Source organism: Mus caroli, unplaced genomic scaffold (genome assembly GCF_978045245.1).
Source record: "Mus caroli unplaced genomic scaffold, Mus_caroli_1 scaffold_2, whole genome shotgun sequence".
In the NCBI taxonomy this organism is placed as follows: domain Eukaryota; kingdom Metazoa; phylum Chordata; class Mammalia; order Rodentia; family Muridae; genus Mus; species Mus caroli.
The window spans coordinates 67,616,961-67,643,803 of record NW_028227257.1 but is presented as its reverse complement, the minus strand read 5'-3'; the positions used below and the strand labels follow the sequence as shown (position 1 = coordinate 67,643,803).

General features: G+C 40.6%; 1 protein-coding gene across 2 annotated transcripts in view; it reads right to left on the bottom strand.

The window, feature by feature from the left end:
- Positions 1-26,843, bottom strand: part of Ryr3 (ryanodine receptor 3) — a 569,960-nt gene that overhangs the window by 216,500 nt on the left and 326,617 nt on the right. For both annotated transcript variants that reach the window (XM_029469442.1, XM_085834580.1), the window contains 8 exons: positions 26,085-26,277; positions 14,059-14,275; positions 9,167-9,271; positions 7,456-7,559; positions 6,212-6,295; positions 3,888-4,047; positions 1,941-2,088; positions 483-691 (listed from right to left, as the gene is read on the bottom strand). In XM_029469442.1, the coding sequence (XP_029325302.1) occupies positions 483-691; positions 1,941-2,088; positions 3,888-4,047; positions 6,212-6,295; positions 7,456-7,559; positions 9,167-9,271; positions 14,059-14,275; positions 26,085-26,277 (1,220 nt within the window). The remainder of the gene's footprint in view (positions 1-482; positions 692-1,940; positions 2,089-3,887; positions 4,048-6,211; positions 6,296-7,455; positions 7,560-9,166; positions 9,272-14,058; positions 14,276-26,084; positions 26,278-26,843) is intronic.

The following is a 26,843-nucleotide window of genomic DNA, read 5'->3' as shown; positions in this document are numbered from 1 at the left end:
AGGCTTCGAGAAGAAGAGGAAAATACCCAAGAATCCCAGCAAGCTGGAGAAGTGCCCACAGCAACAGGATGCCCTAATTTATAATGGAAAAATCTTTGTAGTTTACCATGCATAGCTCACAGGAGTAGTGTCTATCTTACAGAATGAAATGGAGACATACAGGCCTCATGCAAAAGATGGCCTGAGTCCCTTGGTTCATATTCAGCCTTGACAAGAAACATAACTTTTTCCCTAGAGCATGCAAAATAATCTCAACATATTGGCTGGATTGTGCTAAGTGGGTTACATCTGGAGTGGCACCAACCATTTTGCCCTTTCCCAGAATCAAGAACAAAGAGGCAATCACTATGCAATATCCATTCAATAACTATTATCTAGGGGCAGTGGATATTCTCTCTGAAGCCTATGATGCAGGCAGCCTCCAAGGAAAACTCTGGAAAAATAAACATGTACTGATTGCATGTGGCTATGGATAGACTCACCCTGCTTCCTTCAAACACGAAGGCTTGGTCATCAGCCCCCAGCTCAATGTCAGGACGACAGCCTGGCCTGGCCCAGCCAACACGCATGTCTCCTCCAGTTACCACTTCAAATTCAAAGTACCACTTTCCAGACTTTACAGCATATGACCGTTCTACTCGGAAAAATCGGATCTTGTCTATGCTGACCTTCTCGACAGTAGGATCAGCTACTGTGAGAAGCAGAAGATGGGGAAGAAGGAAAGAGACTTTTAATGATGATGTAGTATACCTTAAAGAACTTGAAATGAACAACTAAGATGGCCATAGAATTCCCACTGCCCAATAAGGCATTTTGTTTGCACCATGACACTCATCAATACTGATATCACAACAACATGAACCATCTTTTATTGGACATTCATAGTGATTTCTACACAATAATTTTATCAAACCAGGATGAAAAATACCAAGGGTTACAAAGATTTAATCACTTGTTTAGCATCATATTAAACAGAATAAAAGATCTGAATTCAAGACTGAAAATCTTAGCTACCCTAAAGAAAAATGTGTTTACCATAGGTCTGGGTCACAGAAATACACATTGTAAAAATATCTGTCAATAAGCAAGGTGGTTCAAGCCACCACTAAGTGGAGGTAAGCTCCCATCCCTAACCAAGAACTTATCTCTAATTGGCAACTACTTGCAAAAGAAAAAGCATTTTTCTCCCAATGGAGTCTCACTGGGTAGAGATTCATGCCCAGCAGTAGATTGCCAACACAAAACAAGACAAATTCAGCAGTGTTTTTGTAGATATTTTTTGCCTCATGTTGCTTCGATTGGACATTTCTAAAAAATTCTTACTGGTATTTTACTTGTATATTTGTAAATGGTTTTCAATGTTATGTTTTTGGGAATTTGGTGTATAAGCATGTATGTGTACCTGTGTGATTCTATGATTTTCATTTTTCCCTTCAATTCTGTTTTTATTTTTGCCTGTTATCTAAAGAGAGAAAATGAAAGTGCTGGTGTGGGGTTGAATGTAGGGGGTAGAGAGGGCTAGGGAGGAGAAAGAGGTGAACTCAGGATCAGAATTTATTATATACATTTTTAATAAAAAAAATTGTCAATGGGATGGAGCTTTACGAAACCAAATTCCCACCTCCTAAAACATACTATTAGGCCGCACAAATTGGACTTGGTAGGTTATAAAGACAAAAAAGGATACAAATTTGGAAGGAGAGGGGAGGTGAGGGCACATCTTATAGAATTTGGGGGTAAGATCCATGCTGAGAATATGAGGAGAGCACATTGCATGCACATATAAAATTCTCCAAGAATAAAACATCACATTTTAGGAACTATACCATTAAAAACATACCATTTCCAATAGTAAAAATTAGACCTTTGTAAAGGTAACATTTCCTAGATGAGGACTTGTTGGTAAAGTGTTATAAGAATGAATGATCACAGCTCATTACCTAGTTCTTGGTCTGATGGCTCAATGTTATATCCATAACCAACAAATGTCCGTACAGCTTCACGTAGGCTGTCCCTGTTTGATTTCTTGGTGCGCTCATCTAGTAATGCATATGGCACCAGGCGGGGATTTCTTTTATTCTTCAAATCCTATGTGAAGCCAAAGGAAAGGTGCCAAGAAGACACATTTCAGTTTTACAGGCAACCCATCCTACTCACACACTCCTGTCTGCTTGGCTGGCTCATCCTAGTCTCTTAGATTCCCCCCATGTGGCTTGATATTTAGCAGTGTGCATATTTGATACTTCTTTTCCAGATTAAATGAGTATAAAAGGGGAAATCTTACTAATGCTCAAAGCTAGCATTAAAAACACACTTTAATAATGCCAGCCTGCAAATAAAGTGTCATCAAGTTGGTTAGGAAACTTCATTCCCAAGGTAAGGCCCATGGGAACAGTGTAACTTTTTCCTTAAGGAAATTCACGCTTCAGTTTAATGTCCACACCCCATCACAGCACTGTCTTAAGTCATCAGAGAGACACTAGAGGGAGTGGCAGAGGCAAATCATGTCCATCAAAGGGTAGACTGTGCAGGGGAGTCATCTTTAGGTTTTGAGAAGAGACTATGAAGAAAGTAACAAAAGGTCAAATGTAAGGAAAGTCACTCAAACCAAGGTACACTTTTCAAACCTCCTGGATCCCAGGTCTCTATGCCTTTTCCCCCTCTGTATTCTCATTGCCTTCCAGATTTTTTGGAGCTAAGTTTGGAAGAGTTCAGTTTGAAACTGTATATCTCTCACAGTCCCATGTATTTGAACATATGGTTTGCAGCTTATATTGTTGTTTTGGGAAGACTGTGGAATCTTTTAAGAGGTAAGGCTGGGCTGGTCCAAGAGAGACACTGAGAGCGGGGAGCAATCATTTATAGGTGATAGCCCCACCTTGTTCTGCTTCCTGATCCAGAAAGATACAAACAACTGTACTACAACTTCTTGCCTCCACAGACTAAACTGTTATAACCACATGCTTTTTCCTATCATGATGAACTATAATCTGAAGTGACACCTCTCCCCCTTTCTTTAAGTTCCTTTGGTGGGTATTTGTCACAGTGATGAGAAAAACATAGAGGCTGATGTATGAGTTAACTCATATGAACTTTCTGAATACTAACCATTAATGATTAAGTAAACGAGGAAAGTATTTTAGGGAAAAAAGTCTGTCAAATGGTTTGCAGTGAATCCCGATTCTAAACTTTGCTTGAGTCCTTGCTATGAACCTAGCTGTTAGGTTACTTCATGGTTAAGCCAGGAGTTCTACCTTTGCCCAGGGATCTTTAGTTCAGTGGCAGAGAGAGAGAGAGAGAGAGAGAGAGAGAGAGAGAGAGAGAGAGAGAGAGAGAGAGGGAGAGAGAGAGAGAAAGTGTGTGTGGATGTATGTATGTATGTGTGGCTTCTGGGCAGGTTGCTTCATTCTCTTTCTAAGCTGTTTCCCCTTGAACTAACTCAGTGGTTTGTTATTTAAGGTCACCTCAGAACTCCTGCTGACCCATGATGTTGATCTGTCCCAAAAAGATTACTGGCTCAGGGTATTGATTTGCTCCTAACCTTGGCCTTTGAGGGTATCATGAAAACTTATCTACAGTGAAAAAAAATAAAAGAGAGACTGAGATAAAGTACGCACAGAGGACATTTTATCAGTGAATCTCTAACTAAAGGAGAGATAATGTTTATCCACTTCTATAAATTGAAATGATGCCTGTATCCAATATCAATGTGACTGTTACAAATTTTACCTAGTCCATGATTCTATAAATAATAAACAGACCACACTGTGAGGGATAGAACACAAGGGCATTGCGCATATTCCAATCTCACATGCTCCACAGCAAAATGACATTTTGATGGATGACCGTACCTACTTCTCTAGCATGCTTGACCCAACACTCCTTACCTGTTGAATGCCATAGGTCCAACCTTGTTTTATTCTGTCCTTTGCCCAAACATTGTGAGCATTTTCTGCAAGCTTATCCACTAAAATCTCTTGAGGTGGTAACAGCTTCACATCGGATAAATCCAAAGGGGCTGGCTTATAGCCATTGGACATCATATAGCTACAAGTAAATGAAAAAGTATACACATTTTGAGTAGATGCATATGATTCTCCTTTTCTAGATTTTTACAGATTTATTTTTTGAAAATCTCATATGCATATAATGTATATCAATATCCTACTATCTCCTTTCAATTATCTCCAAGCTCCTTACAACATACCTCACTTCAAATTGCATGCCTTCTTTGTAAATTATCTATTGAGTCCAGTTAGAATTTCCCATCTGTGCATTGGTGTGGGGTCATCCAGTGGGGCATGGGTAACCTACCAGTAGCCATCTACCAAAAGACATGTAACTCTCCTTCCCTAGCAGACAGCCATCAACCGCCACTAGCTCCTCAGTGGAAGGCAGTGCCCTGAATCAGCTCCTACCGCCTGATGAAAATTTTTTACAGGGTCGATCTAGAATAGGTCTTCTGTTGATAACCATAGCTGTCTCTACCTGGCAGCTGGCAACCACAGGTGCCAGTGAATTCTATGTTAAAAGGACAGTGTTTCACAGTACTTCTTCCCATACTCTAACTTTTCCTGTGCCTTCTTTTGGGGTGATTCCTGAGGTTTTGGTGTGGGAGTTGGTACAGCTAACTCATCTATGGCTGAACACTCATAGTCACACTCAATACTGTAAACAGTAATGAGTTTGTGTATTAGTTTTACTTTATTAAGATTATATGTGTGTGAGTGTGTACATAATCACTAAGCAAATAAAGGCAGAAACAAAATCTTCCCTCTTTGTAGCATCTTACAACTAATATATCTCATATATTTCAAAGGATAACATTGAAGAACGCAGTCAATAATGCAAATCTATCTTTATATATAAGAAAACTGTTTATGTGCTGTGAAAATGAAGGACACACTCAGCATGCTGCAACATCATCTGAAACCTCTCCATTCTACTTAAGAACACAAAATGTTAAAACCAGATTGGCAAGGATAAAACTTTGAAGTAAAGGCTTTCTTATAAGTTAGCATAGAATGGCCACCCATTCTTGCAAAGCCCAACCTTTCCTCTTGGAATTAAAACAAAAAGCCGTGACAGCTGAAAATTTGTGAGCATGAGGTGACTTTTGCAGTTAGTTCTCCATTGCAGGAGTCATGGCCTCAAATGCCTATAATTTGCAACATAGCATGCAAATGTGAAGGAGCTTACTATGAGTCAAGTGGATATATGTATAAGGGCAAAGGTTGAGTACATTGTGAATAGGGTGACTATCCCCAGGGCAGTTAATTATATCCATGTGAGAATATGAGTCTAGAGGTGCCCATGGGCTTTAGGACTACTAACTGCCCAGACTAGAGCAAAAACTTGAACATGGTAATCTAAGGCCAATTCTATATGCAAGGCACGAGATACAGAATCTATGGTAGTCATAGGAGACCATCCAGTCTCAGGACAGCTGCTCCTGACAGCCTCAGTATGTACTGGTTCTAGCAACCTCAGCTAGAAGTATGCCTCTCCAGATATCCTCTCTTAGATACGATTTCTTTGACATCAGGGGCTATGACATCAGGAGACTGACTCATTGGCTTGGGAGTGTAAGCAGGATAGTGATGGTAAGCATGTCATTAAGGATGGCACTGCTTTGGCTCTATTAATGACACTTGTGTTTTATTGTGTGCATACCCAGAGCTGGCACTGAGGAGCAAGAGAACAGAACAGTGAATGAGCCAGCAGACAGTGTGAGAAACTGTCTGGATGTAGAGATAGGAAAGACAGTAGGAAACACTAGAGATATAGAGATATAGAGAGGTAAATGAAATTGTGATACAGATTCCCATGTTCTTAAGGATTTATGTGTCATCCCAGTGCCAGAGCAGTGGAGTGAGTCTCTGCAGTGACTAGGAACCATATCCAAGCTCTTTTGCCAACTGTTCTTCCTATTCACCAGAGTGGATTCATTTGAGGTCTGCATACCTCCCAGCTCAAAATTAAGCACACTGGCACTAGGTCTGGGAAGAATGTGCAAAAGGGGAGGGGACTTTGAAATGCTTCTTTTGCAGTGGGCATCTTCTGAGGGTTCCAGTCATCTAAGTAACTAGAGGAACATTCTAAGATGATACAAAGTCTGTCATCTGCCTTTGTGCATGGCCTCTAACCAATCCCCCCACGCCCCCACCCCCAGCTTCCACGTTCTGCTTGAGCCATTAGAAAGTTCACCTACTTTTTGGGAAGCTTGACTTTCTTTAGATCCTCTTCCGCAGCTGGGTTAACGTGAGCAATGTGGCACCCCAGGGCCAGCAAGGTTCTGTGATGTAACATAGGAAGAGACTTGTGTCAACTGAAAGAGGAAGGGTAATAAGAACCCTAACCCATGTCTGAGCTGGTTAAGTGGACAAAAGCTATTCATTTAGACCAGAGGTTGTCCAACATATTCTGTTAAGAGGCAGACAGCAAGGCTTTGTGTACCATATATCTCGGTCACAGCTACTCAACTCTGCCATTATGGGGTAAAGGTAGCCACCAATAATATGCAAACCAGTGAGCCTGGCTTTGTTGCAATGTAAATGTATTTATTGAAACATGTGGCTGGCTGGTTTGTCCCACAGGCCATAATGTGCCAACTTCTGATTTAGGTGATAGCAAGCATAAGAATGTGAAAGAGAGGCTTGTTAACTGCCCCACGTGGAGACATTTTCTAGTTTCTAAATTCACTTTGAATTATATCAAGGACTTGGGTTCATGGAATAGACAGGATTCTAACATTAGATCTTTAGGTCAGCAAATACTTGCTGCATGATGTCTGTATAGCATCTTGAATTTTACTTGATGTAGCAAGATGTATAAAATGGTTTTCTCAAAAAGCATAGTACAATTAGAGATAGCATGCATGTAAGCCTATGACATCTTTGTTATGTGATCAGACAATGTTAGAGTATTCTGCACTGACAAGGAAAAGGAAAATACAAAGAAATAGCAGTCAAGAGTCACAAAGGGAATTATGGGAGGTCCACATGGACTAGGGAGTCTGGGTCTTTTTTAGGATCATAAATGAGATGGTGGCACAATTGAAAGTTGATTAAAAAACTTAGATTTTAGTAATCAAACCAAATTTTCCTTTGCTTTCAACATTATCCCCCCCCCCTTTTTTTTTACTTGATTTAACACTAACCACAGTAACATTTGGTCCTTTGGTTGTATTTCTCTCCTTCTCTATCCTGCCCCATGCCTCCTGCATTTTTCCTATTTCCAGAAAAACAGCAAATGGTCTCTGGAGAAATACATTCACTAAGTACTAATGTGAGTCAGCTCCTTACTATGTTAAACTCTGTGACATGAAGAATCACTACTGCCCAGGATTTATCAGTGTGTTACGTTTGCAGACAAGAGGGACACGCCTTTGCAGTTTAGTTACAATGCATCAAACCATCCACTCACTGTCTAGTCCGCACTCAATTAAACACTCACTTCAAGGTTTCTGTTGACATCTGCAGGTTATAATTCTTCTCAGTTTCAGGGAGCTTTGAAAACTCTACAAGGCAGGGATGCTGTCTTTTGTTGTCATCCCGTACCTAGGTGACAATATAAGAGGGAAGAGGATTTAAGTCTTGACAGCTGGCACTGTCCTGTGAAAACAAAAATGAACATCCTTCGGGGGTGGGGGGTGGGGGGGGGACCAGGCAATCCCTATCAGACAGGATAAAGACAGCAACTTGCTGATAGGTAAATGCACGTGATTCTCTTGGGAATCTTACATATGGCTCCCAAGGTGACAATGTCTTGAACTCTGAGGATGTATTTCAAGACAGGTGTTTGCACTTCGAGCATAATTTTTCAGACAAGTGTGCTACTGTTTTTATAGGCGGTAGCCATGCTTTTATTAAAAATTCACATCACCATAATGTTACTGGAGGATAGCATACCTTTAACCACAAAGGCCTACAGACAGGGACCACTTGTGCAATCTTGAAAGTTTATTAAAACCATGTTAGAAGAATAAAAGAGTAAGATCAAATTAATTTTAACAAGATATTGTATTTAGCTCCATACATGTAACATATTGTTTTTGTTATGAGAGTAAGAATAAAATAATGTGAAGCTGGGCATGATGGCATATGCCTTTAATCCCAGTACCTGGGAGGTAGAGGCAGGTGCATTTCTGAGTTCAAGACCAGCCTGGTTTATAGAAGTCTCAGGATAGAACTATCCAATGAACGAAAATAAACATTCAGTGTAAGTTTGACAACCACAAATACACCACAGTCCCACTTAGACACTTCTCAACCTCTCAGCAGCCATATGTGACTCTTCCACTGAACATAAAGATCTGAGCATTCACTCACTCCCTCATTCATTTAGTTATTTAGCAAATGCTAGAGTGTACTAATCTAGATTTTATGAGGTTAAAAACGAGGGCAGAGAGTTCTACCCAACTGAAGTCAATGGTCTAATAAAGTAGGAAATTGTGGTAAAATATTTGTAAGAATGATTTCAATTTAAAATTACCATTGCATTGACATCTACGAAGGACAGACTTCAAGAGCATACTGCAGAGAGGTGATCATTCATAAGGACACTGTTTTTGTGGCAACTATGGTCATACATACATGTTAGAGTGCAGGGGCCTTTTCAGTAACTAAGAGGAATATGTATCACAAGAGAGTATCAGGGTCACAGGATGCTGTAAAAACTCACCTATCTTTCTGTTTCCAGAAGTGACCTTCTACAAATCACAGAGCAAAGTCATTTACATTCTCTCTGAAAAAAATGCTTTCTAGTGCAAGAGACTCCCTAACCCCCTCCGGTCCCCATTAATCTTAGTGATACATTTGAAAGCCCTGTTAAACAACTTCTGATTCAAAATGATGAATCAGTCTGCTACTAGCATCAACTCAGAGGCTGCTTTTTCTGAAGAGAAGAAAGAGAAATATGAGAGGTATAGAGGAGTTAGGAGGCAAATGGGACGTGGGTTCCCAGTGTGCCTGTGGAGAGCTGGTCTCTTCAGTGCTGGCTGCAGAGGGACTGAAGCCTGGGATGTAACCGAATAATGCAAAGGTTAGACAGGTTGGAGGAAGAAGAACATTTTACTTCACCATTCCCACTCTCGATCAAGTAGAACTCAGGGAACCCTTCCTCCCAATATCACAATCCACCCAGTGCTGGCCATTGAAGCACATACTTTGCCATAAGTCCAGCCGAGTTCTATTTTGTTCATCCCCCAAAGCTCGTGGATGTTCTCAGCCAGTCTGTCTCGGATCTTCTCTAGGTGAAGTGGCAAAACAACCTGAAGGAAGAGGAGTGAGAGCAAAGCCCGAGCTACAAGAATGAACTGGATTGAAGTCTCCAATGCCCCAGTGGAACTCACTGCCAATGAGGAGGGACTGCACTGGTTAGAACTCAGTGCTTTGTCTGGGTCTGACCCTTCCAAACTTCTGAAATTATTCTAGATGACTACTGAGTTTCTGCTCTCACACAGCCTCCCTGAACCTTACTGGAGCACTCCAACACATATACCTGTATTCAAACCCTTGCCATCCCAGAGTGGAAAGAGAGAAGCAACTCGAGAAAGCTGTTCTCTGGTCTCTACATGTGTCCTGTAGCACTGGAATGTGCACATACACACATATTCACACACAGTCATACACATACATAGACACACACACACACACACCATACACAAACTCCCACTCCCTCTCCCTCTCCCTCTCTCTCTCTCTCTCTCTCTCTCTCTCTCTCTCTCTCTCTCTCACACACACACACACACACACACACACACACACACACACACACACACACACAGAGTCTATGCCACTAAAATACTTATTTAATACACTCACTCCATTGGGGAAGCCTTTCCTGAAAAGCTGGTAACACCAAGGAAGTTTCTCTGCTTTCCTGGTACCTTGTTCCTTTCTCTCCACAGAGGCCTAGTAGACAAACTGAGGGTCCACCTTGCTTTCTCCTATTTTCTTTAATTTGTTGTCATTCTTATTATTTTCATGTCTATTGAAATATTCACTCTAGAGAATGAGATATCCAAATTAAAAAAACAAATTCTAACTTCCTTTGGCTCATGGAAGACGACTAACATTGGAGTCCTACTTGTTTGGTAGCTCTTAACAGGAGCTAGAAGCCAGCTGCCTACCCCAGGACAACCTCTGTGATTGGCTTTCCAACCCCAGCTTCATTACAGTGATTACTAGGGTTTCCATTACTATAACTCCATGTTCAAATTGTGGGGGGTTGATAGAAGGAGCTTGTGGAGAGAATAGTTTACACTATGAAATTCTCAAAGAATTAACAAAAATATAAACACATTTAAAAATCATTGTAATCTAATTATGAAAAAGTCATTTGGGAAAGTGGTATGATGTTTCTTGATGAGGAACACAGTGGGGACGTTATTAGTAGGCAAGTTATCACTGCACGTGGGTTTTGTTGGTTAACTAAAGGCCATCTGTATAAACTAAGTGTTACACAGTTGATTGTAGCCCCAAAGTGGATTTTCAGGCTACAGGAACCAAAAAGCTTCAGCAAAAAGGAGAAAGTAATCTCCCTAAACGAGTCTACATCATAATCTCAGTCGTTTCAAAAGGTAACAAGGGACAAAGCAGCTTGTGCTTGATAACTGTCTCCCAGGAGCCTCAGGCCCCAGGGAGACTGCTGAGAGATGGGCTTCTCTGTCCTAGCACTCAGTGAGAGCCTGGAGCAGTCACCAGGGAGAAATCTGGTTGAGATAAGCATTAAATGCTCTAGTTAATAATTTTTATCCTACAAAGTACTCTTTAGTGTGCCCCAGCGAGGACTCTGAGTACCTTATATTTAAGTTCTCCTATGACAATAATTTCACAGAATGATAGATTCTAAAAAATTACAAGGGATTCACGGTAATGAACCACATCTCTTCAAAGAGTTCACAGTAATAAACTCTATCTCTTCAGAGAGAACTTTCTTATTGGCTAGGAGCACTGCCTTTCTTACACAGCCCTTAAAACTCAGGTTTGGGTCTAGACATCAAAACTATCAGGGCATGATGTTATGATTGATATACAGCTCTTTTATTTCCAAATCTTTGATTCTGCATTACTTTATTTATTTTTCTGGTTGCTCTGATAAAATAGATGGACAAAAAGCAAATTAAATAAGTGTGGGTTTCTTTTAGCTCACAGTTATAGTCCATCACAGCAGGCAAGGGGACCATTCATCATTGCAGCAAAGTCAAGCTGACAAGAGCTTGAGGGGGTGGCTGATCACATGACAGCCACAGTCAAGAAGGAGACGAAAGCTTCCTCCTTTATGCAGCCTAGGGAATGTTGCTACCCTCTTTGGGATGGTTCTTACCACCTTAATCTATTCAAGATAAACCACCACAGGCATGGTCAGAGGCTAACCTAAGATAGATAACCTCATAGGTGTGCCTGGAATCATATCTTCTAGGAGCTTCCTGGTACTGTCAGGCTGACAGTTAACACTCATCATCACATGCATGTTTGGAGAACTCTTCTTACTGTTGGCTCAAGTACTTTCCTCCCCCAGCATTTGTTTGAACTTTGTCACCCATCCTCTTCCTAATTTCATGCTTCTGAGAGGTTAGCAGGAGCAGCCAGCCCAGAGATACTCCTGCTCACTGTCCACTGCTACAAACAGCTCTGTGCTCAGTGAAAGATGCTTCTCTCTCCATCCCTAAAGCTTCCTGTCTGTGAAGAGTCCAGAATCTCGGCATATGTTGCTGTAGAATAAGGATTATTTTAAGATGAAGATTATCTGGGAAACAATTGCTACGGGAAATATTCTGTTCCCCTATCTTCTGAAGTAAAGATCTGACCATTTCTTTGCGACCAAAGACATGTCAGTCCCATACCTAGACATACTTTCAAAAAAGAATCACATCTCCCACATTCTGAGGACCTAATTATTATTTCCCAAAGTTGTATTTTTCTCTTTCCCTTATTTCCTTTCTCACTTCCCAGTAAGAGAGTCTATAATCTCCAAAATCTATCTTCCTCTTTGAGTTGCTGTTCTTTGTCAACTCTTTGCTAATTAAGATATGCTCCCCACCTCTTTCTAACCTGTTATCTCAAGTTTAATGTTTACCCCGAGTTTCAGAACTCAGGAGAGTAGAAGGCAAGTTTTTCTTCTGTAATGTTTAGAACACACAGGAATCAGACTCTCTGATTCCTAGGATCTCCTATAACTCACAAGCTCTTCAGCTTTCTAGCAAAGCCCTCCTCTACATCCCAGAGGTTGAACTACATATTGAAATGGTCAGGGAAACACAGTTTTCCATTTGATAGAAAGTTAAAAACACTGACTATAGGAGGGAAGACTAAGACTCATGATCCCTGTGTAAGTAGAATATGGTGGCATATAGCTACAATTCTGAACTTGGGAAGCTGAGAAAGGAGACTGCTAAGAGTTCAAGGCCAGCCTTAGGTACATAGTGAGTATAAGACCAGCCAGGGCACCTGAATGTAATCAGGTCATATGAATGTGATAGAAATGCATACTAAAGACACTTTATATGTGGAGAGAACTCATTATTCATGTATGCTGTTAACTGTAAGTGCTTTAGAGGCAAGACTATTTTCATTAATTTCTATAGCAGCAGTCCTTAGTCTGTGGGTTGCCACCTCTTTAGGGGTGGAACAACCCTTTCACAGTGTCTCTTGTTGGCCTAAAGCTCACCCATTTGGCTGGATTGGTTGATCAAGGAACCCCGTGAATCCTCTTTGGGAAAGTTCTTCATTTAGGAGGATAAAGGGACAGAACACTTTCTGGTGGCAATGGTCAGTCTCCCCGGGGAAGAAATGTGTGAGCTCTTTTGGAAAATTCTTCATTTAGGAGGATAAGGCCACTTTCTATAGCAGCTTATTTCCAATATCTTCATTTTAAAATAAATTCTATTCCACAGTAACATATGCTGATATTCTGGATTCTTCACAGGCAGGAAGTATATCAAATATCCTGCATGTCAGATATTATAATTCTTAACAGTAGCAAAATTATAGTTATGAGGTAGCAATGAAGATAATTCTATGGTTAGCGGTCAGCACAACACGAGGAACTGTATTAAAGGGTCGCAGCATTAGGAAGGTGGAGAGCCACTGCTCTAGAGCATCTAGATTAGTGATTTAAATGCCACTGGTGGGGTTGAGAAGAGGGATCAGTTGCTAATGCTAACACAATGGACTGAGATTGATCCCCAAATCCATTTAAAAATGCTATGATTCTATTTTCTTATAATCCCAGCACTAGTGAGGATCCATGAGATTTCTTGTTTAGCCAGTCTGCCTCATGGGTAAGCTGCAGGTCAAAGAGAGAATCTATCTCAAAGGTGATGGAAGGCTTTCCTAAGGATGTCACTCTTCTGGCCTACACACATACACACACACGTACACACACAACACAAACACACACAACACACACACATACTCACCACTCCCAAGTATACATGCACAATCATATGCATACAGTTAAAAAAATGGTGCTGGTGTGTAAAAACTGCCGAAAGTTTCTGCAAGTTCCTTATCATCCCACATGAATGTGCCTCTGCCAGAACACAGATACTGGGAGAAAGTACCCACTTGCTAAGCAGTCCCATACAGTCCCCACTATACCCTCTCTTTTTATTTCCACCAACTTGCCACCTCCATATTCTTCCTTCTCCCAACTGTCCATCCATGTGAGATTTGACATTGGCATTTGTCCCTACTTTATGTTTCTACTCCCAGCCCTAACATCCCATTGCTGTTATACCAACCCCTCTACTGCTGTTATATCACTGCCCAGTGCTCCTATTCATTTAAGCTTCATAAAGGTCCAGATTGAATCCCATCTGTTCTCAGGCTCTTAGAAACATCCCACCCTGAAGGACATGCATACTGTTCATTCTGCATTTATTACATTTGACCTTTAAAAAATAACTTATTTGCTTCTTATATATTCAACTTGGCTATGGATTCTCAGAGAATATTGGATATTTCTTTGCATCCTTCAAAAGTTCAGGCTTTATGTTAGACACAACCTCAAGGTGCTTACCAAGACTGCCTGTCATTTGCAATTTGGACTTACCTGACTGGTATCTATGGGACATGGGATGAAAGAGGCTTGGGAGAGAAACTGCGTGGTACCCAATAGATCTCTTACACCATCAGCATCACGCTTATATTCTTTGACAGGCTCCAATCTCATCTTCTCCTTAGGAAGTAAGGCTTCATAGCAAGGGGCATAGCCAGAGGGAGGCAGGAACTTAAATTCTCCATGCCGACCACCCATCAGAAAGCGTACTCTGTCATTTCAAGACAGCAGAAAAAAAGAGATCAACATACAAATTGCAAAACACATGAAACTCAAGAAGAATGAAGACCAAAGTGTGGACACTTTGCCCCTTCTTAGAATTGGGAACAAAACACCCATGGAGGGAGTTACAGAGACAAAGTTTGGAGCTGAGACAAAAGGATAGACCATCTAGAGACTGCCATACCTGGGGATCCATCCCATAATCAGCCTCCAAACACTAAATCCCACTGAGACAGGTTTCTTCACTAGGCCCTAAGAATTCAGGCAGATCCATAGAGCATAAATAAATTTTATGCCCCAGCCCAGCCTTTCTTTTTTATATTAACAACAGGGAGGAGATGTAACCTCCCCGCCTCAGCCTAAAATCTGGCTGATTAGGTTTGACTATTAGCACTAAGAGAGCATCAGGGGTGGAGCCTGCTACCTTATCGCTCTGCCACTCCCACTGCTACTACCTGCCGCCTAGCTGTTCTGGAGCCAACAGGTGGTCACCTGAAACTAGACTCCAAGGATGATTTGGCAGGAATGGGCCCCTCCCCCTTCTTCATAACCCAGTGTCTCAAAATAGTAAAATTGAACCTTGATCAGACTGATGTCTTGGTTCCATCCTTTCTCGTGCCTCCTAGTTCCCTCTTTTCTTCCAGATTCCAAGATGCCTCCCAGACTAGAACCCAGACACGTGGGCCGCTGGCCAGCCTTAACAGACACCATTGCATACACCAGCAAGATTTTGCTGAAAGGACCCTGATATAGCTGTCTCTTGTGAGGCTATGCCAGGGCCTGGCAAACACAGAAGTGGATGCTCACAGTCAGCTATTGGATGGAACACAGGGCCCCCAATGGAGGAGCTAGAGAAAGTACCCAAGAAGCTAAAGGAGTCTTCAACCCTATAGTTGGAACAACAATATGAACTAACCAGTACCCCCCAGAGCTCGTGTCTCTAGCTGCATATGTATCAGAAGATGGCCTAGTCGGCCATCAGTTGGAAGAGAGGCCCCTTGGTCTTGCAAACTTTATATGTCTCAGTACGGGGGAACTCCAGGGTCAAGAAGTGGAAGTGGGTGGGTAGGGGTATGTGTGTGTGGGAGGGTCTGGGGGACTTTTGGGATAGCATTTGAAGTGTAAATGAAGAAATAGCTAATTAAAAAAAGATCAACAAGTATCCTATCTCAAATAAATGAATATATGAAAACTTTACTCAAGTAAAGTTTTGATCCACACTCAAAATCATGCTATTGGGAACTCACTGAACTTAGATTCAGCACAGCAGATATCCACATGTATATAGATAACAGCACAGAGAACTGAGTGTCCAGGCACCATTCTCAAACGAATTTCAATGACATGTTCTTTAAAGTCATATTACACATAAATCACTTGGTGGTCATCCTTACCTCAATAGATCATTACAGTAGACATTACTATAATATTGAGAATATAACAAGATTCTTCTCAATAAAAATCAAATTGAAACTTCACCATGGAAACATATATTTTTACTTGGGATAAATTATCCACATGCTAGTTAAAAATATAATAAAAAATAATAAAATTACATGGATAAATTAGTAAATGCTGCATGTTCAGGCAAAATATGTAATGCTAGAGTTTTCAATACAGCAGAGGCTGTGGTTCTCTGAGCAGCCATAGGAAGGCAGTGGTAGGTGGTAGGAGAAGAATAAAAGGGCAAACAGTTACTCCCTGGGATATCACTGACTCCTTAAGGCGCACCATCTCTCTGTTGGCATGCAGGCCTGACAGTATGGTCCATCCATTTTCTAAATCACAACCTTGATCTACTCACTCCATCCTTTCCACACAGACACTTGATATAACAGCAATTTCTAACAATACCAATTATAAATCAAAAGGTAGCCTCTGGATGCTGGTACTACCTTGGTCCAACATTTGAGGTTCATAGTAATGGTAGGCAGACATTAGTTAGCAAAAGGTAAAACAAAAGGTAGTTTAATATTTTTATCCAGTGTTGTGGATGAATTTCAGTTTCTCTGAAAGGAGCACTGGAAAAGATACTATTAGATAGTGGTGCTTTGTATGATCCTAGTCTGGTGACTACAAATACAGCTTTCGCAGATCAACTTCAATTACATAAAACAAAAGAAATAGAGCACAGTTTTAAGTAATTAAAGCATAGTAAGATATACAGTCCTTGGAGGCTCACTAATATTCTCACACAGGAAAAATCAATATAAACATTGTGTTGGCAATTCAACATTCATACATGACTTCCCTCTTTCCATTGAAAAACAATGGCTAAGCCTACACAACTCACATCTGACTTGTCAGTGGGGTTTCAGGGACAAATAACAAAGCTAGTGTTCCTAGTGTCACAAAGCAGGTTTTCTAGCAGATAAATAGGCTTAATAAACTGCATAATCAGGGATATGTAAACTAACTTAGAGAAGGAAGTGGCTTCTAGGGATGGCATCAAGAAAGGCCTCTTTGTGGAGAAGTCTTCAGTGAGCTGAAGATGTAGAGGAGGAGGGTCTCAATAGAGGGATATGTGCAAAGGCCCTAAGAGAGGAAACTAAGTAGTGCTATGGGGAAGTCATTATCAACCCGAGAAAGGGGAGAAGAAATCCGAGCGATGGGGCTGCATAAAGCAGTCTGTATGCCCTGGCAAGGAGTTTGGCTTTAGTCTAAGTAGCAAACTTACCATGGAGTTTAAGGTGAGGAAATACAATACTCTTCTAGCACTTCTACCCTGAGAGGGCTAGGGATCAAATAGAAAGCTTGTGGAATAGTCATAGGGAAGAGAGGGTAGCTTGGACCAAGGTGATCTAAACAGCCAGATGCCAGTTTTGTTTGGCATTTAGAATGGGTAGGGACCGCTGGTGTGGCAGGTGGATGTATGGAGGGGGGTGGTATAAGTGGAAGAAGGTTATGATTAAGCAAAGCTCTCACGGCAGGATACTTTGCGCCAGGCATCACTTCCTTTAATTGGAGCATTCTGGGAGGGGAGCCATGTAAGAAAGCCTCCGTGTTGGCTGCATAATTGCAATTGTGGAAATATCCCAATTATGAATCTGGAAAGTAAAAATCCCTTCAAGTGAGAAATGTTACTTTTTCTCCCTTCCCAGTAAGAGCACATTATTGAAATGGCCTTTTATAAAATGCTGCTTTAAAATTAATTATAGAAATTACACAAGGCCTCCCACTTCCCCATTTTAAAGCAGTAAACAACAATAGTATAGAATTAGAACCACAATTGTCCCTGGGAGTGTGCCTACATGGAGTGTTATACAACAGGGCATGATTTATGTGTATTAAGGATATGAGCTATGACGTTAAAACAAAATTGACTCATTAGGCTGTAGTGTTACTAATTTAGTGAATCTTCTGGAAATAATGACTAAACCACAAAATTATTTGTTGAGAATTTCCCAGTTCAGTTGAGCCTAAGGATTGTATTTTTGACATGTTGAAAGTACAGGATGGAGGTGGATCTGTCTGAGTGGAGAAATAATAAGGGAAGTTATCCACCCTTCTCCCCTCACCTAGGACCCATCCTCTAGGATGTGCACTGGGCTGAGAGCCCAGGAAGCAAGAGTGTTGGTACTCACTACTCTGTGGACTATAGCAACACACACTCTGTGGATTTCTAGCTAGATTTAATTATTTATAAGCACTCTTTCCAGTTATGTTTAGTTTGAAAATTTCTCTTGTGTTTTAAAATATGCTGGATAGATAACAAATCAAGACTGGTTGGCTTCTGTGTAGCGGTTAAAGAGAACAATGCTTTCTGTTTTTATGCCCCCATTATTAAAATGAGAGTGATAATTTGGCTATAAATCGTATCTCCTGTAATGGCCACAAGAATTGTAAAATGAAAAATTAACATAAGAGTGAGTGCTTATTGCTTACAGGAGCACTTATCTTCAGATATCATATGTGGTGCTGCAGGTGGACAGAGTCAAGGGTGTGTGCTGCTTCTGAACTCTTGCTGGGCCAGAGCCCCTGGGCCCCAGCAGGTAGGGCGGAAAAGGCACAGGCCCCAGACATACCCTCCAGCTGTTGGTCCTTCTCTTACTGCTCAGGAACAGCCGGATAGAGTTTGTGGGAAAGGATCCAATCAATACTGGAGAATGGAACCATATCTGTCCTAGTACATCCAGCCTGAGGTCTAATGACTAGTAATAACATGTTGTTTGAATAAAACAATTAGAAGAAAACAAAATGCTCCAACCTTGCTTTAACTATGGAATCTTTATCGTTTTGGTACTAGAAAACCCATTGAACCTGTAACTTTGTGCATGGTAGGTAAGCCACTGAGTTATACCCCCAGATTGAAGTACAATATTGATGGGGATTCTCTACATTTTAACAGAGGTCCACAAGCAGACCCATGAATCCATAATTCAGATGTCCAGTGTCTCTAGACTCTAGAGAGAAATGCTGGGCTAGTTCCACAGGTTATATATAGCAAAACAACTGTGAAAAAGTTTTATCAGCCTCAGATTACATCTATCTCCACACTGCAGAGGGAAAAGACGCATGCAGAGAAAACTGCAGAGGACCCAGAAGGTTTGTCCACCCATCTGAAGCTGCCTGATGGGAACTTCTCAGAAAACAGATCAACATCTTCTGTGTTCAGCAAGTTAACAGAGCACAGCAGGAAAGAAACATCTGTATAGTAGAGATTTGGCCTTTTGGTCAGAGTTATTCCAGAGCCTATCCACTGAAAGGACAAATGCAGGCTCTGCAGAGGAATATGCCAATACCCTTCACCCAGGGACCTCTGACAATAGAGATGAATGGTTGAACAGAAGTCAGAAGCCTGGGAATGGAAGAGGTAGGGCAGGAGTGGGAGGGCACGAGAGGAAGCATGCAGGTATGGCTATGCCAAAGATCATGGAAGGGGAGTCCACCATGCATGGTGAGACTAACAAATCCACAAAAATGGTGAGAGAGGTAGTGGTTATAATGAATGCCGCTCAGTGGTCCAGTGCCACAAGACCACTCTACCAATTCCATAGTGCATTACATTTCATAGATAGGTGTTTCTGGACTCAGCTCAAGAGAGTTCTGAAACAGGAGCTGGCTTACTGGGTAGGGGGCAGTTTCCTGAGAGTCTAGCCCACACTCTCATTGCAGGGATAAATTGGATGAGCTTTTGAAACTTCACTGGCTACAACTCTGCTGTATAACCAAACAATTTAAATTAGAAGAATTTAAATTGTGGACCCAGGATTTTTATTCCTACCAGGAACAATAAAAGCTATAGTACCCACAAAAGAACTCATTTAGGGTCAGAAGTCCAGAGCATGAGTTTTCACAAATAGAAACTGAAATTACATGTGCCTGCTTGTTTCTCTCAATAAATTCTTTATTGAACATTTAATCTTGACCTTATCTTAAAAAAAAAACTCTGTTTCATTCACAAATGAAAACATAAAATTGAAACATAAATTTCTTTTTTTATAGGTGCTTTCTCTCTCTTCCAGTTTCTATCAAATTTCTCAGCCTCTACCAATGATCCTTTAAGTAGAGAATTCAAGAACTGCATTCATTAAAATGAGTTATCCTTTATTCACAGATTTCCCCTACACTAACCAATCTTTAAAAACATTTTTATGGGAATTTAAACTGTTTTTACATCCCATGTCACTCCAGTGAGAATGGGTAATAAGAAATAAAAATAACAAGGATTTCTGGTAAGGACTTGGAGAAAGATAAACCCTTCTTCTCTGCTGGTGCGAACATAAACTCGTGTAGTCAAAATGGTATGAGTCTGAAGGCTTCTCAAAACACTCAACATATGACCCATATGACCCAGATATTCCACTCTTGGGTACATATAGAAGGGCCTGGAAGTCAACGCGCCACAGAAATACTTGAACTCCTGCATTTATTGCTATACTATTAGAAAAGCAGCCAAGAAAACTTATGGTTGCAAAAAATGTGCTATACATATACACAGTGGGATTTTGTGCATCCATAAAGAAAACAATGAAATCATGACTTTCTAAGAAAATAGATACATCTAAAAATTGTTATGGTAGATGAAATAAGCCAGACCAAGAAGAAAAAATATTGAATGCTTTCTCTTATACATGGAGCCTAGATTTAAAATTGTGTGCATATATATTATATAATATATATTGGATTGGCTAATGAAATTGGAGATATATATGTATATACATACATACATACATACATACATATATATAACTACTAAAGCATTGTGCCATTTCTCTGAGGTTCTTCCTTGAAATCAGATATTAGGAAGATTGTTTTCTTCCTAAAGAGTTTATGAAGATCAAAATTTCTTCCTCTCAGAGATAAGCAAGTGTTTTGCTCCTAGGTTCCTGGAAATAAAAAACAAGGGAGGGGGGTTGGGAGGTTGTAGGAGAAGTTTTATTTGCCTGAGAAATTTTGAAACTGAAGAGAAATGATACTGGAAGAGCGCCACTAGCATATAGGTTCTCATCTTGGAGTTTTTGCTGCTAATTCGCAGAAACAATGAGGATGCTTCTTGTCATGTTTGAATGACTTATCCATGAACAAAAACACAGTGCAAATGAAGACAGACTTTGCCATGCTCATAAATGCCTAGGTTTTTTCTTTCATCGTGCAACACTGTTATCCTCCATAACTATGTAACCAGCATGGAGAGGCACTCTAGTTTTTCCAGATGTCTCAATCTTGCAGCTCCTATTTAACCCTTCAAAAGAGCTGGGGTAGTAGTCCAAAGGGATTGTTAGCAAGCTTTTGCTGACCTGAGTTTAATCTATAAGTCATGATTCATAATTGCATCTTTAGTCTGTAATGCTAAGACTGGAGAACAATCTGAGTTATGGACATTCTCATACTCATAGTCTTACGGGCTTGAGAGTGATGAAGCCCAGGGCAAGCCAGCCAGCATTCATCTTGTTCTCTGCAGCAGTATATTTATCTCAGCAATAATTTCCACAGCACTGACCACAGCAAGCTGGAAATAGCTAAGCTGTCAGTTATCTGAATCTTAGCCAACTCTGGTGGATACCAATGGAAAATAAACAGCAACTACAGACACCAACAGTTTTTGGATTTTTTTTTATTATTAATTAGAAAGGGCTGGTAACAGTTATATAAGATGATTAAATACATCCAAAGGGGAATGTACAGCTATAAAACATATTCTACTAGAGTAAATAACTCAGTATTTTTAGAACAAAAGAACACCCCAAATTCAGTATTAACTATGGCCTTTTGAATTATGCCATCTTGGTGATTCATGCCCTGGAGCTATTTACAGGTGAGGGGCAAGGATGATGTCATCTTTTAACAAAAGCTCCTTGGCATCAGAATAGTTGATGATTTTGGATGGGTTCCACAGTACATATGCTCATCTTCAATTCTGCACTGACCAGGATGGTCCCTATCACATCATTGTACTGTAACACTACCCACAAACAGGCCCCACTGAGAAGAAAGCCAGAGCAGCATCCTAACAGTTAGGCAGGGGAGCATATATTGATTTGTGCATTTTGTCAGTAATTACTCATGCGGCCATTGACTTCACCATGGGTAAATCTAATTGAAAAAGATTTTTGTTCCTTGTGCACTTTGCTCTTCCATGATTGCTGGCAGGGACATCCTAATCAGGTGTAATTAACAACACAGTTTGCAATGATACAAACAATTATTAAAAAAATTCAAGAGTATGACCTCATTAAAGATCACTGAGTAGAAGGTAATGGAATTGTGGAAGAGAAATCTAATTTAGAAACCACACACAAATTAAAATGAGCATGAGACACAATTAGGAAGGATCCTGTGTTGGGAAATAAGAGTCTCTTCTTAGGTGGCCACACCACCTTACTTCTATCTTGGACAAATGCCAAATAACAAGCACATGTTTTATAATATGCTGTGAAATGACAATTTAAACATTAAAATATATGCTAAGCATGCTTATTTTCAGTAAGACATTTTAATTAACCTAGAATTAATATCCTGGCCTCTCTTTGCATTATTGAACTAACATGCTACAAGAAGTGGCAGATTTTAGTACCAAACTATACTTCACAAGTTGATGTAAAAGTAAGTGTTGTTTACTGAAACCATTCACTCATAATTGAAAATAGCCAGTTGACTGCTCTCCAATATGAGGCCAGCACTAGCCTGGAACAATGATACCATATGATGATGTACTGCAGAAACATATATGTGTAGTGATCACCTCTCTGTGATCATACCCTGTCATGAGACCCAGAGACAGAACTTTCCTAGTGTCAATTGTGTTCTCAGGGACAGGTGCAACTCTCATTGAGGCATTAGAATTGCTCTTCATCATGTGATCTGCTCAGTTGCTATGAGTGAAAGCACCTGGATCCAAGCTCTTGACTCTTGGAGCCAGCACATGCACATCTGAACTCTTCAAGTTTGTTAAATCCTCTCAGTGAACGAACGGCTCATTGATTATCCTGTAACTTTATTTCTCAGTTAACAGTGTGCTCTGAAGGCTACACAATCTGCTGACATGGCGATGAGATGCTAGAAATATCTTCTAAATATGGATAGCATCCATTGACCCACTCCTTTACCTTTTCTGAGTTCATCATCAAGAGAAGATTCCAAGGCAAGGCCCACCCAAATCAAATATAAGTCTCTCCCACTGCTTTGAAGGACTCTGATGGATGAGTAGTGACTGAGAATTACCAAATTAGGATATGGCTCAGATGAGTGAAGTGCGCAGTAAGCAAGCCTGATGACCTGAATTCAGATGCCTAGAACCCACAAAAAGATGTTGTAGTTGTAGTAGCACAAGCATCTTTAATCCCAGCATGCCTCAACTGAGAGATAGAATGTAAAGATAGGGGAATCCACGGAAGCTCACAGACTAGCTAATCTAATGCAAGCAGCAACAAAGAACAAGACAGACCCTGTCTCTAACAAGGTGAAAGGTGAGGACTGATACACACCTGACGTTGTCCTCTGACTTTTGTACATTCATTGTGTCAGGCATGCACATTCACACACACATGAGTATGCATGTCACACACACATACACACACACACACACATTACTATCATGTATTTTGCAAAAGCATATGCACTTTTCATTAAGTGAGAACTACCCAGAACAATCAATTAGCTTGCAGCCGATTGGAGGAGACACTCTCTGAAGATTTGCATTTACACATGGAGCATCTATATCATGACCCCTCCTCCAAATGCTCAGGGCTCATGGTGGAAGGGGCTGTGGAAAGATTAGAAGAGCTGGAGGGAATGGTGACTACAATGAGACCGTGCTGTCTGCATAGGATGGGGCTACTGCCTCACAGTGGCTGTGACTGAATGCATGACACCTGAAGCAAGGTAGGGGTGTGTGGCAAAGTCCCATTTCTAGCTGAGGAACTGCTGGTGATTGATCGTTGCTGGAAAAGAGAATGTACGTTTTGTTTAACTTCTTGGGAGGCTGCCCATCTTCTAGTAATGGCCCTAGACTCCTGCATGTACAGGCAAAAGTAAGTGGGTTCAGTGAGTATAAAAACATAATACATACAACTAGGAAAGATAGTAGTGGAGATGGAGAGGAGGGAATGGGGTTAGATTTCATCAAACACATTATAGAAGTGTATGAAAAATTTAAGCAATAAAATACTTTAACAAAAACATCTGTATTAAATGTGTTTTATTTTATTTAAATATCAAACTAATAAATATTAGTTAAAATTATTAAATATTAATAAAATAATGTATAATGATTTAAAAATCTAAATAGTTTTCTTAAATGAGATCTTAGAAGGTAAGTGCTCTCTCTCTCTGTAACAATAATCTAGAGCCAGTGAGTGGCATTGGTCAAAAGAAAGGGGAAGGGTGAGTGGAGGAAACTGAGGACATGAACTCTGCAGAGATGTGCTTCTAGGACTGACCTCTCAGAGTCACCTGTTTCTCCACAGAAGGTAGCAAGCCAAAGGGAGGACACACTGTGTGTTGCCTTAGACTTCTATGTAGTCTCTCTGCTCCTTGGGAATGGAGCTGGGAAGATGTGCACTGTGACTTACACTTGTTTTCTGACTACCATAGGGCCTTTGCTTCAATCCATTATGATCTCTCCTCAGAAAATACACAGACATGTCTGGCTTTGTTAATCTTCGTGAGTGCTGAAGCCCATGCCAGAGGTTTCATTCTGAAAATCCTACTTGGGGGCTTTGCAGTGGCTGCTTTTCAGTCCACACTAAGCTCCTGTTCTCCTACCCTGCTCCTGTAGCACTATTCTACGGTATCCATGGATACAAGTGTGATTGAAACTGGAACTCCTATGTCTGGCCTTGGATTTGCCAGGTATGTTGGACTGACTGGGTCAGTGGTCCTCAGGGATCTGTTCATCTCCCCATCTCAGCTCTGGTATCACAAGTACACATAATCTCCTGTTTTTTGTTTTTTTTTTTTAATATAGCCTTGGGATTGAATATAAATTGTGTGTGTGTGTGTGTGTGTGTGTGTGTGTGTGTGTATAGCTGAACTTATCTTCCCAGATCATCAAATATACGGCTTTAAATGATATCACAGGCCCAGATATTTTATCTGGAATTTCTAGAGATACATTTTTGACTTTGGGATTCATAAACATTCAAAAAAGAAAGAGGTTGTGTGTAACATGCACACATGTCAAACAGAACCACCAGCCAGAGGAGAAGCAGTATCTAATATCCAGACATACAAATATCTCTGCAGTTAAACATATGAACATTCATAGGAATTATGTTGTCAAAAGTTGAGAAGCAGTTGAATTTCTGTTGATGACAGCTTTGCTACCATTTTTGCTCAGGTTACATTTGCTACAAAACATGCCCTGAACAAATTTGTGGTTTTCAAAAAAATCTTAGACTTTGCAATTATTGACAAGAAACTCCTAAGATTTCATGAGATTTTTCTCAATATCAATTTGGCCACATCATTATAAATTTGCAGCTTAAAAAAATAATATATTTTTTCTTTCTTCTGAGAGGAAAAAAATAGCAATGCAAAACCAGAGTTATATGCAGACGTATCTGTAAGAATGCTATTTGTAACAATAGAAATAGAATTAGCATGGAAACGTAGAACTAAAGTTATAGCTATATTATGCGACAGCAAAATAAAGAAAGGTTATTTGGCCATAAAAATAATTTTGAGGGTACCTAATGAGTCAGGAAAAATCTCATTACTTATTTCTGGGTGAAAAATTATACTTCATATTGCAGTGACTGCAATTTAGAAAGTATACACACATTTGTAACAAAAAGATGATTATAATAACATATTAACAGTGATTATAGCGCTAAGCACTAGAATTAGAAGGTGTGCCAGGCAGTGGTGGCACATGCTTTGAGCTCTTGCATTTGGGATGTAGAGGCAGGCAGATCTCTGAGTTTGAGGCCATTCTGGTCTACACAGTGAGTTCCAGGATAGCCAGAACCACATAGAGAAACCCTATTTTTAAAAAACCCAAAAATAAAATAAAATAAAATAAAATAAAATAAAATGGAAGGTGACTTTTTCTGTAATGTCTGTAATTATTCCTTTCAAGGAACTCATAACAAACATGCACAGTTCATAGGATTTCTCACACATTTTATCTGAGTACATAGTATAACCCCTGTAGGAGGCACCTACTCAGTAAGCAGGTAGAGGGAATGAGTTTGGTTGCCTCTTGCCCATTTGCAATCACTTTCTTGGGAGCAATTTGGCTTTTGAGATGAAACCCTAAAAGAAAGTATTGGTTCCTCGGTTCAAGAGGGTGATGGGAAAGAAAGTTTTGAAGGGAAGCCCGAGCCACTTCCCAGGAAATTGCAGCCATCACTTACTTGACCCCAGCTGAAAAGCTCATCACAGGGAAGAAGAGTCCGTCTGTGTTGAAATTCTCAAACATCCCCTGCACAGGTTGTCCATTGATTCGGAAAGAGATGCTGGGTACTCCAAGGTCAAGGCAGCAGCTCACCACATCGTCGGACCTGAGCAGATGCTGGTTGATGGAAGCCACAGCTCTGGGTATCCGTCCTGGTGAGTAGAGAGCAGGGATAAAACTGTGGGCCCCTGGAGGCATGTGTCAGGTAGAGAGACATACTTAAGAGGCTATAGTTGAGAGATGGAAAAACACAGTGAGTACGCAGTATCAGAAGCGCTCAGGATATGCTACTGTAGAGGAAATGCAATCCCTTGCTGCATGAGATTGAGAGGAAATTATTTCCTAAGCTGATGAGTGGACAGACACCATGCTTGACATGAGCCAAGTCTCAGAGAAAGTCCTAAAGCTACTAAGAATTAGGCCAACGAGAAGCGAGTCTATGAGGTAGGTGCTCAGACTACACTGATACTAGAAGTAAGCACTGGACAGCTTTTACTGAGGGGGAGGTCCTTGAAGGTTGGGGTGTAACTTGCAGTCATAGGTAAGAGAAGGCCTTCTCTCCTTGGCTTTCTCAGAAGGGTGTGGGCACTGCTTACAAGGGTCATCAGAGACCCCCTCTAGTCAGGAAACCATGCAACAAGGTTTCATTGCTTTAAATAGCTTTATTATTTCAGATAAGGAGGCAAACATGCTGTCATTTATAGGTGCACTAATGGTT